Below are 14,346 nucleotides of genomic sequence, written 5' to 3'. Positions count from 1 at the left end.
CTGCTTCTTTGTGTGTCTTGTCGGAGGCCCCCCCTTCTTAGTTTTCGTTTTGTTTTGTTCCAATTGCTATAAAAAGGGACTGACAGTTGAGGCAGTCACTGGTCATTAAGCTTCCTCTGTGGGTGGCCAATGACTTCAGTCTGTACCCAGCTGACAGGATCCATCAGTGAGAATAAGCTCTGGCCCTGAAGAAACTTGGAAATTAGCTCAACATGGGTGAAATATCTGAGAACGCGAAGTTGTTTTACTGTTTTGCTTTAATTCTTCCCACATGATTATAACTTTATCTTCCAAACGTGAACCGTAGTGTCTTCTTCTAAAGAAAATGAAATACCATATCTAACAAAACAAAATAAAAAAAAGTCACATGAAAAATGATAATGATTGCTTTAAAGATAAAACATTTTCGTACGCTTTGTTTCCAAATACCGGGGAGGATATTTAGTACCGAGTACCAAATTCTCGGCCATGTATGTGTGAGGCGAAAATAGCTTTGAGTTTTTCGTCATGCAGTTAACAGTTGTCTTCATGCTTTAGAGAAAGCGGTTCGGCAGCCCGACTTTTAACTGCGCGCTTGGCTTGGAAGTGCTGGTTTCTGTGCTCGGTCAGCGACTCAGGTTGTGCGCAGGCCCTCGGTGGGGGTGTCCGCGCTGTCTGCTGGTCGAGCCACCACCCTGGAGGCTGTGTTGATTTATGAGCCTGTTCTTGGGGATGGCCTGGGAGCCCTTGTCGGTGAGGACGAGGAGGAGGTATGTTGTACCGCGCGGTTTCTTTCCGGGTTGGGACAACTCCAGAAGGGTCCCTCGGGTAGGAGTGACTGTTGAGCAAGAAGGGGGACTGTGGCGGCTCACGGCAGCTCGGTGCTCCTCGAGCCTCACCTCCTTTCACGTTTACCCTCCCTGCCAGGTGCCTGAGAGTCTGGAATTGCCTTTTAAATGGGACGGTTTGGAAATGATTTTGAGAAGATGAGCGAGTCCTGTAACTCCTGGTTGGTTGATATAGTAAGGTTACATGAAGCTGAGGTCGGGAGAGACTAAGGACACCCCCAGTACTTGCTGACGCGGTGGCCATGTTCAGTCGTGTTTTCGGACGTGTCCTTTGTGTTTGAGCGCCTGCTCCGTTGTTGCGCGGTGGAAGCGCGAGGAGCGCTGAGCACAGTGGCAGCCGGACTGGCTTGGGGCGGCCCTGCACCTTGCGCTCGCAGCCCAGGCCGTGGTTTTACTGTAACAGCGGCCGTGGCCCGGTCGTCGCGGAGTCTGCGCAGAGATCCCGCCACCGCCCTGGGGCGGCACCTGCCCCTCCTGCCCCTGGGTCTGGGGACTTGGGATTCCACTTACCAGGCCCCTCTTGAGCCATTTGGAAGTTGCTGCTGATTCGGCATACAGTTTTTAAAAGTTAAGAGGGGACTTAATATTTATTCTTTCTTTTTTTTTTTTTTAATATTTTATTTATTTATTTGACAGAGACAGAGGTCACAACTAGGCAGAGAGGCAAGCAGAGAGAGAGGAGGAAGCAGGCTCCCCGCGGAGCAGAGAGCCCGATGCGGGGCTCGATCCCAGGACCCTGAGACCATGACCTGAGCCGAAGGCAGAGGCTTAACCCACTGAGCCACCCAGGCGCCCCAATATTTATTCTTTCAAACTCCCCATTTCAGAGGGCTGACAGGTAACTAAGTACGGACTGTAAGGAGAGGAGCGCACCCGAGTCCTCCACGTGCTTCGCTGGGAGCTCTGGCGGCCTCCCTGCGCACCGAGGGGACCCGAAGAACCGTCCGGCTGTTCACACAGAGCGAACGCCTCCTCCCCGCGCTGGTGCCCGCTCGCTAGGCGGACCGGACACGTGTGTGGACCTGCCTGCCAGGGTCGGCGGAAGGCACTGGTGCGGTGTGCGGCCAGCAATGCGGGGAGGGGGGCAGAGCTTGCTTCGGTAAGAGGCGGTGCTCATGGCCCGTGTGCGGCCCTCTGGCGGCACACGCCGGGCTGGGCGGGCCTCACACCAGCCGCTCAGCGGGCGCTGCTGCCGGAGCGGAGTGACGCTCCATTTGCCGTCTGGCCTCAGAGGCTCCACCGAGGGCTCTCTCCAGAATCCCTCAAGGACCAGAACTTTTTAAAAAGACCATTTTTGGGGCATGTGTGTACCGAGAGGGACTTTGGATGCTCTCAGCAGCCTTGTGTGTGCTCTTGGAGCCCCACACCGAGGCGCGTGCTGGTGCTCAGTCCAGGTACTACGGGGCTGAGTGTCCGTTCTCGTTGCAGAGTCTGTGGAGCTGAGTGCGGGTACTTAACCCAGAGAGTATAGACTCCGAGCTGTTTCCCACCCTGTCTGATGACGCGTCCTGCGTAGAAGGCTGGGGAGCAGCACATGCCAGCTTCTTGGACCAATGGGCATGACCGACACAGGCCACCTGGGGGATGGGTTGCCGTCAGTGTGGCCGGGGTCAGCTGCCCAGGGGCCAGTGCGGAGCACACAGACTTGGATATAAATCGGACACCATCCAGGGCGTTATTGTGATGATCGTCCGTGGAATTCCCCGTGTGGGGACAGGCGGGGCGTGAGACTTGGCGCTGTGGAAATGGTGCCCACGATGGCGATGATCTCCTACCCCTCACCCCTGCCCCCCCCCAACCATTAGTCTCCTGGGCTCCTTGCCTGACACACAGGACAGGGCACTGGGACTTGCGGTCCCGGACAGCTGCTAGCTCTGGCTGTACCCTACAAGGTCTGAACCTTTGCTCAGCAGGGTCTGGTAAGCCAAAGGAACAGACGTGCTTTCCCGTTGCATGTGTGGCAGCCCCCAGCCCCGTGACGGTGACAGCCCACATCCCACAGCGCGTCCCACAGAGAAAGGTGGCTGCGACCCTGGTCTAGGGCAGCGCCTGTCCTGTGGGGCCCGTAGCACGGGGACCCTGGAGAGTCAGTCCTCGGGTGACCAGGTGCTGGAGCTGCCTGCGCATGGGTCTCTCCCACGTGACCAACGAGGTGCAGGGAGTTGGGGGCTTGTGATAGTGGCTGACTCTGGCCTTTCGGCGTGGCCGGGGTTTCCCCTCGCTGTCCGTGCTTGGGTGTGGGAGCCGTGGGTGCTCCCTGGTACCGTGTTTCCTGCCCCTTTCGGCTCCTCCGGTGTGTAAGTCAGAAGTCTGATTAAAGGACACCTGTTTGCCAGAGAGGCTGGGGTAGCAGCCCCTTCTGTGTTGGTGTGAGTGTGTTCTGGCTGTTTCATACACACGTGCACACATGTCCCATGCAGCCGGCATCCCTGAGTGCTGGCACCTCTGTGCACGTCTGTGCGCACAGATCTGCAGGTCCCACATGTCATCCTCCACGTAGCCCGTGCCACTGGCTGGGCGTGCTCACACTCCCAGGTCGGAAGCACACTTGTGTGCAGTCCTTGGGCCACGAGGGCCCTTGGGCACCGGCCGTCCAGTGTGTAGGGGACATTACCCCCATGCCGGTGTGAGGGACATCCCGGCCAATCTCTCCTGTAAAGAAGAGGGGCCTTCCCATGCGTGTGGTTGCCGCAGACCCAGCGTTGGGCTCACTGTGGTCTGGGGTGTCTTTAGGAAAGCACCAGGGATCTTTCTTTGATGTTGTGGTTTTTGGCTAAGGTCATGTGTTTGAGAGTAAAAATCTTATGGCTCCTACTATATTTCCTACTTTAATTTTCCTGATTATTCTGGTGAATAGGGTTTCTCTATATCCTGTTACTTTTAAAGCTAATGCCAAATTTTTCCTTTTGAAAGATTTAAAATAAATGAATCCTTTTAAATTCTTCATTTCCTGGTTTTTATACACAGTCACATGACTGTGATATTGGGAATTGGCTGTGAATTGATTAGCATGTGACCAGTGAAGTTACATCCAGAAACCAAGGGAATGAACAGTTAACCTATTAAAATCTGAGGGAACTCATTCTTTACCTAATTTAAATTTTGCCACAGTTGTTGATATAATTACAAATACTCAAAACTTACTTATGATTGGCTGTTAACACTGTTTAAGAGGAGTGAAAGAGGGGCGCCTGGGTGGCTCAGTCAGTTGGGTGTCCGTCTTCGGCTCAGGTCATGATCTCAGGGTCCTGGGATGGAGTTGTGCATCAGGCTCCTTGCTCAGTGGGGAGCTGCTTCTCCCTCTCCCTCTGCGTCTGCCTGCTGTCCCCTGCTTGTGCTCTCTCTGTCAAATGAATGAACAAAGTCTTTGAGGGAAAGGGAAAAAAAAAAGGAGGAAGAAGGGTGAAACACGAAAGGGAAGTCAGAGCTTTGACCCTTGATACTACGAGCATAAAGATACCCTGTGAATCTTACTAAGTTTAACTTTTCTGTCTCCCTTTTAAATCAGGTCGTGTGGAACTATCCTTTTTGAGTGACCCTCTTAATTCAGTTAATAAGATGCCAAGAACGGTGGAGCCAGGCTAAGGGTTGTTTGACACGTTCCTGAAGCCATCTGGAGCCGTGCCAGGGGCGTGGTGACCTTGGTAATGGCAGAAGCCTCGGCACAGGCTTCCCCGCAGCGCGTTTTAGCAGCCTGTCGCGTGCATGGCTGCCGAGAGCTGCATGTGTGCCGTGAGGGCAACAACCCTCGCCGCCCCGCGGAGACGTCCACCCTGGACCACCTTTGTGGTGGTGTGTGCTCACACGGAGCAGGCTCTGGCCCGTTGTGGGGGACGGGAACCCTCTGTGACTTCTTTGAATGTGTTTTTTTGTTTGTTTGTTTGTTTGTTTTTAAAGATTTTATTTATTTACTTGACAGAGAGAGATCACAAGTAGATAGAGAGGCAGACAGAGAGAGAGAGAGGGAAGTAGGCTCCCTGCTGAGCAGAGAGCCCGACGTGGGACTCGATCCTAGGACCCTGAGATCATGACCTGAGCCGAAGGCAGCGGCTTAACCCACTGAGCCACCCAGGCGCCCCTCTTTGAATGTTTTTATCTCTACTTTGTGAGAGTAGCCATCGAGCAGTATTCAGAAACGTGTTTCATTTGGGGACGTTTTCGTTTTTTCCTCTAGGTGCCCAGGAACTGAAGACGTAGGCTCCCGTGCGCTGTCTGCGCCCTGGGAGGCACACGGGGCAGCAGGGCCGAGGCGCGTGTGCTCTCCGGGACCCTCCGTGTGTGCGGCTGCCTGGAGCCGGGTCTCGTCAGTTACTACTGTAGCTGACGACGCGCACTGGGGAGTGCTGGCCGGAGAGGAGTGGGCCCTGTGACGTTGTACCCCAGTGCAGTCCCCTCCCACGTCCTCCGCACAGGCTTGTCAATGAGCCTGGCCTGCTGGTCCCAGAGCCCCGCTCTGCATGTCGTGCCGGCCAGGGTGGGCCACAGACGTGCTGCACGTGGCCTTCTCTGTGAACATGGCCGTGTACTTGCCGGATCGACGGGCCACACTGACCTCTCCTGGATACGGTCTTCCAAGGGGCTGGGATGTGTGTGCAGCGAGGGGAGGCTGCTGCCCGGCCGACTCTGTCCGGAGTGCTTGCTCCTCCGCTCTGTTCTTCGGGTGTGAACACAGGGCTTGTTCGTGGGAAGCGAAATCTGGAAACTGAGGACTGGGGAGCTCTGTGGGCCGTTTCTGATGCGGGTCCCAGAAAGCGCCCTGCTTGGGCATCTCCCACATCCTGTTTCTTTCTTCTGAGCTGTGAAATTCGGGCAGATTGTTATGCAAAGCAGTTTCATGTCTCTGTGTGACTGGGAAGACAGCTGTTCGTCCTAATGAGGAGGCCAGCATTACCGTCTCTCCGTTGATGGAGGCCCACGGAGGGAGCGGAATGTTCCAGATCGGGCAGTGGTGTGCGACGAGAAGGTGCCGCGCTGTCAGCTGGAAGCACATGCTCGGCTGCGCTCGGCGACAAGATAAATGAGTCGGCCACAGTTGGGCAGAGTCTGAGGCTTTCCGGTGAGCGGCCGTGGCGCAGCCGCGTCCCCGTGAGACCCGAGTCAGGGTGCCTTTGGAGCGATTGCCCCCTCGCCAGCCTCTCCCTTTGATGCTCTACAATACCTGTCAGGATCGTGATTTATTAAAAACCTAATGTCTTTCAGCATTTCATTAACATAAGGTGAGGCGGTCTTTTGTGGAGACTTTTCTCACTAATTCAGCAGAACGTTCACAGCCCCCTGAGGACGCGAGTCCGCGGGGAAGACCCGGGCGTCTGCACGGCCCTGTCTGTAGTTGAAGTCCTCGGGCTTGCGGTGGCCTCTGTGCCCGGCACAGCGCGCCCATCTCCATGCTGGCCCTGATGTTGCTATTGGCCTTTGGAGCTGGGGATTCGGCCGGGGAGGGGGAGGTCGTCACGTCGAAGTTTCCTGGCTTCCCCTCCTCTCGCCATTCTCTGTGCATCACCCATGGGTCCCTCTTGGGTCTCTGTGTCCTTCACATTTGTCCCCGTTGTGATGAACGGCAGGATTTCTTCCTTTTTCGTGGCTGAATAAAATCCCCGTTTATGTATAAGTCACGTCTTCATCTGCGCATCTGCGATCAGCCGCCGGAGTGGTCCTTGGTCTCAGCTCCTGTGAGCAGAGCCACAGTGAACACGGGCGCAGGGAGCCTTCCAGGTGCTGATGTCCCTTCTGTGGGATGTGCGCCCCGTCGTGCGATTGCTGGGCCGTAGGGTGGCTCTGGTTTGAACTTTCTGAGAACGCTCCGTGCTGGCCTCCAGAGGGGCGGCCCCGGCTTGCCCTCCCACCGGCGGTGCGGGAGGTTCCCCTTTCTCCACGGCCTCACAGGTGCTTGTGTTCTCTTCTCTTTTTTAAAGATTGTATTTATTTATCTGATAGCAAGAAGGGGACACAGGCAGAGGGAACGGAAGAAGGAGAAGCACACTTTCTGCCAGGCAGGGAGCCCGGCGCAGGGCTCGATCCCAGGGCTGAGGGGATTCTGACCCAAGCCGAAGGCAGGAGCCCAACGACTGAGCCACCTAGGCGCCCAGGTTCTGGTTTTTTCCTTGGTGACAGGCCTTCTCGTGGGTGTGCGGTGGGATCCAGTGGTTTCGGTTTGCATTTCCTTGTTGATTAGTAACATTGAGTGTCTTTTCATGGGCTTTTTGGGCATCCATAAATATTCTTTGGAGAGAGGTCTGTTTAAGTTCTTCGCACTTTTATTTATCTATTTGTTTATTTTGAGGATTTATTTATTTTATGGGGAGAGAGGGCACGTGTGTAAGTGGGGGAGGAGCAGAGGGAGAGAAAAAATCTCACGCAGAGCATGATGTGGGCCCACAACCCCGAGATCACGACCTGAACTGAGACCAAGAGTCGGACACTCACCCGGCTGAGCCGCCAGGCACCCTCCTGGCACACGTTTAAGCCGGTGGTGGTGGTGGTTGAGTTAAAGGAGTGAGTTCTCTCCAGTGCTCTGGTTAAGTTGGCATGAGTGTGTGTAGACGTCGGGCAGGGTCTGTGGAATCCATGTCTTCTGGGAGCTTCTCTTTGCTCCGTTGCCTGAGAAGGCAGAACAGAACACAGTGGACTAATTTTCTAGTCTGCTGAGAAGTTGGGTGTGCACACGTGCACACTTACAGAGGGCTTTCAGCGGGAGGAGCAGTTAGCAGAGACAACTGTCAGCTTCCGCGTGGGCGGGCTCCTGCCCTCTTGCCTCGCCAGGGTCTCTGGCAGTGGGACCTCGTGCTCATTCCGCAGGTGGAGAGGACTTGCGTCTGTCCTCGGAACTTCCCGATTTTCTGAACCTGTGCTCTTCACTGGCAGCACTGTGACCTCTGCCGTGTTCACCGTGGGAGATAACGTCGTTTCGGGCAGTGATGACCGCACCGTGAAGGTCTGGGATTTAAGGAATATGAGGTCTCCCATTGCGACAATTCGCACAGACTCCGCCATCAACAGGTGAAGAGAGCTGTTTGTCGTGTCTTGAAGGGGTGCATGACAATGTGGCGTCCTGCTCGTGGAAAGTCAGCATTTAGTGGATCTTTGGAAAAGCAGTGTAGGCTTCTGGGAGAGTGAGTTTTAGGGGGTTCATATTTTTATTGATCCTCTATTGCAAATTTAGTTTCTCTTTTTTTGCTGAAGCTTAAGTATAAAATCAGGCTGGTGCAGTGAGCTTCGTGGGTTAAGAATGGGCCACCCGTAGGGCAGAGTTTGAGTCGCTGTGAGCGTGCACACGTTACACGTGAGTAATGTGGTCTCTGCCCTGACGCTGCTGACGGCTGACACCTGCGGTTTGCTCGCGCGTTTTGCTTGGAAATGGGAGTGGTATGGAGGTTCCTACTCCGTGATGCCCGGGAACTCAGACACGCGCGCCGTCACCACTTTGTACATGACGCACTTTTCTCTCTTTGCAGGATCAATGTGTGCGTTGGCCAAAAAATCATTGCCCTCCCACACGACAACCGGCAAGTGAGATTGTTCGACATGTCAGGCGTGAGGCTCGCGCGGCTCCCCCGAAGCAGCCGGCAGGTAACTGTGCTCCTGCTCTGCGGGTAGACGGAGAGCTGTAGGGACAACTTGAAGTCTGCGTCCCAGATCACCACTGACAGGAAGAGGCTGTGAGCTCCACGTCGTTCAGTTGTCTAAAAAAGGAGAAACTCATTTTAATAGTGTATTTAATTTATGTGTGTATGACCGAGATAATACAATTTTAATTATCAGTCTAACAATATTAGAGGTTTTGCATTCTTGTTTTCCTGTTGTCTTTGGATGCTAGGTTTTCTTTGGAAATACTTGGTCTCTGTTTATAGCTCATAAAATTTAAAGTTGAAACCGTTTCCCAAGACCTCAACTGAGAGAGTCAGGTGTTTTACAAACGTCCACAAGGTCGTGCACTCTGCGCCTCACGCTCTGGTTTGCGGAGCTGTTGGCACGTGTGGTAGTGGTTTGCTCGTTGGGGAGCAGACTCGGATCTTGGCAGGTGAAAGTGCGGCCAGGAAGGCGTCAGACGAGGAGTATGGAGTGGCGTCTCCGTGTGCTGAGAACTGGCTGGTGCCCGTAGCCCTGGCTCGCATGCACCTGCTGCTGGGCGGGGGGTCTCTGAGGGCCCCCTGGGCCCCTGTGCGTCCACAGTTCCTGGGCAGTTGGAAGTGAGGGGAGAGGCTGAGAGTCTGTGACGTGGCGGGCTCCTTCCGTGGGGAATGGAGGTCCCCCCCCCCCCCCCCGCTGAGCAGCGTCTTTGCAGGCTTAGGGCTTAAGTGACCCCACCCCCGCCCCCTCTCCTTTCTTCTCTCATGTTTTCTGTGTGTCATCGTGATACACAGCTGTGTGGGCGAGCCAGGACCTTCGTGCCTCCCCTGAGCCTGCAGTCGGCGTGTCTGTCCCCCCCGGCGCCCCCACCCTTGCCGCCCAGCAGCCGCGACTCTGCCGATCTTGGAGCAGATGCATGTCACCTCTCAGCGCAGGGCCTCACGGACGGTTTGTGACCCTCAGACCGGTTATGCGCGGGGTGTGGCTTTGGGAGTGCTTGAGTGACGGTGCTCTCGGGACAACCGTGGGGGTCTCTGCTGTCAGTGGGGCAGCACCTTCTCTCTGAGTGGCGCTAGCTTCTTGGGAGGCCTGTGCCCTGAACGCAGGACCGCTTGGTCTGCTCGCCCCGTTCAGGGCTGAGACGCGGCCTGTTGAAGTGGGTTATGGAACTTGTGAGTGCGCGTGGCGAAAGAGTGCTCAGGGATTACAGGACCTGATGAGACCTTCACACCCGCTCACAAAGGGAGTTCTTCACGCGCGGGGCCTGCCGAGGGTCCCTGGTGCTGCCCACGCAGCGTCACTCACACGGTGGCTTCTCCTGCCGTGCCCGTGTGTTCCCCGACGTCGCTGTGCGGCTGTGCGGGCTGTCCCTGAGGCACAGCACGGCGCTGTGAGCGTGCGACTTCATTCTCTGGCAAGGGCCTCTGCAAGGAAGCAGGAGATCTCGGAGGTGCTCGGGCGCTAATTTCGTGGAGGGGTTTCGGCCTTGTTGCAGCCGTGGAATTGGTTGTGCCTGGATTTATTCCCTTTTAAGGCAGTGTGTTCAACGGAGCTGGTTTTTAAGATTAGCGAGTGACATTTCCTGTCACTCCGAGCTGCGCAGGCCTCCTCGGATACACGAATCCGGTTTCCCAGCGGAGAGCCCGGGCTCGCGCTCCCGGCCGCCGTCAGCTGAGGGATTTTACGAAGAGGAAACAGCGGCCCTTACTGGGACCTGGTAGCGAGAGGGAAGGCGACCGGTGGCGTAGACTTGTCTTACATCGGGCAGAGTGTGTGGGGCGTTTCGCGCAAGTGCGGTTCTGGCGAGGCGAGCGCGGAAGTGCTGGGCGGCCCGAGCCAGGGCTCCGCGTGCGGCGTGCGGGGCTCACGGCGAGGACACGGCGTCCCGGGATGGGCGTGCAGCGCTGAACTGTGACACCGGGCAGGCGCGGGGCGTTTCCAGAACACACGTGCCCACAGACCCTCTGGGGACGCATGCCCCACGCCTGTCCGTGTGTGCTCAGGCCTCCCGCGGGGGACGGGAGGCCGGACTCTAAACCCAAGTTGGCGTCCGACCCCATCGTGGGCGAGCGGCTCGTGCAGACCGTCGTTCTGGGCGCCACGGGGTCTCATCCCCGCCCCCTTGCTAAGCACCTGCTCTCAGGCTTTCTGCGCCAGTGCCTCGAGGTGACGAGCGTCTTCCGCCGGGTCCTGTGCGGGCTCTGGGCTTATGCCACTTCACGGGTGCGTGCGCTTCTCCTTCAGCTCGTAATGGAGACGGGGTTGGAGGTCGCCTCGAAGCCCTTTGTCGTGCACGCTTGTGCCTGTGGTGCCTTTACTCTGGGCTGTCGTGTGTCTAGTGTGTGTGGATAGCGCTGTTCACACGTGAAGGTTTCGCGGAGGGAACTTTGTGTCGTTGTGTGTTTTATTGGTACCACGTGTGTCTTCTGGGTCCTTCATACCTGCGGCAGCTGTTTGTTAAAATGGTCTTTGAGGTCTTTAAATGAGTTTCCTTTAATGCGCTCCCAGATTTCATCCTGCCCCGTTAAGAAACTTCAGATGCATCGTTTATCCTTTGTTCTCCTGAGCGGAGTCTTTGTCATCTAAGGAATCCCAGCTGTAGGTCTGAGTCTCACTGACTCCGTTGTCAGCATGAGACGGAACGAGCCAAAAACTGCGCATGTGCCATCTGACGTCACTCCCCCGTCCCCGTTCCCCGATGGCACATGTGCAGTTTTTGGCTCGTTCCGTCTCATGCTGCCTGCTAAGTGTTTTCTTCCAGTTCAGTCACACCGAGTGGTGTGGTGGTTAATTTGGCTGAGGGTTTATAGCATGTATGCCTCGGGAGTAATGCACTAATTCTGGTTTGTGTGATTGGAAATAGGGCCACAGAAGAATGGTGTGCTGCTCGGCGTGGAGCGAGGACCACCCCATGTGCAATCTGTTCACCTGCGGGTTTGACAGGCAAGCCATTGGCTGGAACATCAACATCCCTGCGTTGTTACAAGAGAAATAAGGTCACCGGCGTCCTTAGCTGCGTTGTTCACCATGGACCTGTGGACTGGTGCCGCTTTTCTCATACTCGTCAAGCCCTTTTTGTGAGAGTTGCACCCCGGAAAGGGTGGTTTGTATGTTCTTTTCTCATTGTACCGAGCTTGCATGAAATGTACAGCAAAATGTATGGTCACATGTCTTATTTTCGTCTTGTGTGTGTGTTGGCCCCTCTGGTCAGTGGACATGAAGCCGCCTTCCCCGTAGCACGTCGTGTGTTGTGAGTTCCTGGGTTTGACAGATGACAGGAGGGCATTACGTCTGCGTGAGTTCAGTGTGAGCCTGTGTGCTGACTGCGGGCGTGAGCAGTCTGCGGCGATGCTGGCGCCATCATACATGTCTGCCTTGTCCTGGGAAGGTCACGGAGCGACATCTGTGCTGGCTGGCGCTCAGCGGGCGTGAAGGGAGACGTCATGTTTTCTTCTGTCTGAGGGTCTGGCGCGTGCTGTGCCGTAACTCGGTTCCACTCTGTACTCTGGTATAGTTGCGTAAGATTTACCTGGAGTTGAGAACGTAACAAAAGTAGAATGCCGATTTTTAACATTTGGAAAGTTTTTTTGAAAACAAAAAGTTTCTGCTCTTTTTATAGAAAATCATTTCAATCTCCTGAGGTCTCATATTAGCAAATTCAAAAATAGGATGATTCTAATCACTGATTTCAGATATTAAGCAAAATTTGAAGCACTTTAGTTTATAGCTGTGGTTATAAACAGTTTTTAGAAGTTTCAAATGACTTATCCAGTGAATGTGACTTGAGCTTTTAAAGAAGGCCCTGCCTGCTACCTGAAAACAAAACCTTATTTATTTTCTACACTTTGGTTTGCGTATTTCTAAATGGGTTCACTTCCTCAGTGGTGTTTGAGAGCCAACAATGCAAATAAATGAGTACTACCTCAAAATCAGTGTATTTGGAAAATGTGGGAGTCTCACTGTTGCCTAGCTAGAGCACTTTTCACTTACAGCTGGAATGCCGAATTCAGTTCAGAGGGCCAGAAAGACAATCATAGCAAACGTATCCTGAGGACGAAAGCTCTCCCATTAGCTGACAAGGTGGTAGCGGAAGCCATGCTTCGCAGGGTACAAGATGCTCCTGTTTCGGCAGCCGGGACCCCTCTCAGCGCCAGTCCTCCCACTGCCTGGGCGAGCCTGTCACTCTTGCCTTCTTAGGAGTTACTGTTGTCTGGTGTTTGTGAGTTCATGTTTCCTGCTCAGTTACAGTGTTGATCAAGAGCCATCTCCGTGTACTGCCCTCCTCTTTTTAATACTTGGAATGTGTCCACTTGGAGAGGCACAGAGGGTAACGATGACCGTGATCACGGGTGTCCCCTGCCTCCCAGTGGTGACCGCGGTGGAGTGCCGTTTGGCGAGGGGTGGTGTCAGCAGAGCGTGCGGGCCGCCCTCGGTCCCGCGTGAACACGCCTCTCTTGAGGCTCCTTTGGCTCAGGTCCCATGTGCGGTGGCTCATCGTAGGAGCTTCAGCCCTGAATTACCTGGAACGATTCTGAAATGACTTACGTCTGGAAGGGAAGAAGGGCCAGGGGAAACCCATCAGGACATAGTTAGAGCTGAGGCTGCCGACTACAGGACACATGACCGGTGCTTCAGGATGGCTTTCTTCCCAGAGCCTGGCACCTCCCCGCACCACACCGGAGATCTTGGGCCGGAGTGTCTGCATCCAGCCCCTGCCGACCTGAGCACGCCACGCCCCCGGTGGCAGAGCACTGTTGACCTTGGGACGCTAAGCTGCACGTCCACACTCTTGGGCTCCTGTTGTATTTTTTTTTTTTTTCTCCTGTTGTATTTTAATTTGAATGTCTGGGTGTTTTAGAATCGTTGTTAGGAACATTGAAAAATGTATACAGACACAGCGAAATCAAACTTAAGAACCAGATCTCTGCCAGACTAAAAAGTTTGGAGCTTTTAATTAACATATCTGGTGGCTATTTAGTTCTCCGCGGACTAGTGCCCTCCACGTCTGGCAGCTGCTCACCTTCTCGCTAGCAGGAGGGGCCGGCCGCCTCCCCCTCACCAGGCTCCGCAAGGGCACGGGCCCCCTGCTGTTGGCGTGAGCTCTCAGGAGTAGGACACCCTCCCGCCAACTGCCGTGTTGTCCTCGGACGTGGTTCCCTTCAGCTGCTGCTGGGGACTCAGGGGTGGTGTTTTCAGGAGTCACGGAGATTTTGGGATAGGGAGTGTTCGTGTGTGCGTGAATGTATGTGCGTGGGTGTGAACATGTGTGAGTCTGTGCATGTACGCACCTGCGTGGCTGAACTAAGTCATGTGGTCAGCCACACGTGATCTCATCTGCACTGCAATGTGTTTGGAAATGAGAGTGGTTTTGTCCTGTGTGCTCACATGTCCAGGATTTCATTTAGTAATGGAAGGAAAATGTGTGGTTATTGGAACGTGTGTATCGATAGAGAATCCCATAGAACTACACTGTCGGACAAACAGCTCTCTTTCTCAACCGCTGCACATCATTTCTGGAGAGACAAAACTCTGTACATATTTTGGAATTTGAAGAATCCGATGTACATCACTTACTGCTTAAATCTGTGAAAACCGATTTTCTTTGGGGGGAAAGTATGCATTTATAAGTGTTGTGTAGAAGCAAGAGTTTTTATTGTGTCGATGTAATTGTTTTTATGTGTTGACTGTCTTCATTGCCAGTATGAAATTCATTAAAAATCCACGTTCCGTAATCACTATTGTAAAAGTTTTATTTTATTAGGACTCTCTTTTCTTTATTATTTTACTTACTTTTTAAAATGTTTTGCTTTGATGGAATAACGTTAACGGCTGCTAAACACCATAGGAATGTAGAAATCGTATCATAGTACTGCCCACTTAAAAAACTTTTTTTTTTACTTTGGACTTAACAGATTGGTTGTGTTCTGTTAGGCTGACGTGAGGCAACATGTAA

General features: G+C 54.1%; 1 protein-coding gene across 3 annotated transcripts in view; it reads left to right on the top strand.

Annotated features, from left to right (window-relative positions):
- WDR37 (WD repeat domain 37) overlaps positions 1–14,125 on the top strand; it is a 52,936-nt gene extending 38,811 nt beyond the window's left edge. For all 3 annotated transcript variants that reach the window (XM_046013481.1, XM_046013479.1, XM_046013480.1), the window contains exons 12-14: positions 7,689–7,823; positions 8,279–8,393; positions 11,257–14,125. In XM_046013481.1, the coding sequence (XP_045869437.1) occupies positions 7,689–7,823; positions 8,279–8,393; positions 11,257–11,388 (382 nt within the window). In that variant the 3' untranslated portion in view covers positions 11,389–14,125. The remainder of the gene's footprint in view (positions 1–7,688; positions 7,824–8,278; positions 8,394–11,256) is intronic.
- Positions 14,126–14,346: the final 221 nt, after the last annotated feature.

This window comes from Meles meles, chromosome 7 (genome assembly GCF_922984935.1).
Source record: "Meles meles chromosome 7, mMelMel3.1 paternal haplotype, whole genome shotgun sequence".
NCBI classification, from domain to species: Eukaryota; Metazoa; Chordata; class Mammalia; order Carnivora; family Mustelidae; genus Meles; species Meles meles.
The sequence above is the reverse complement of the archived record's forward strand: the minus strand, read 5'-3'. Positions and strand labels throughout refer to the sequence as shown.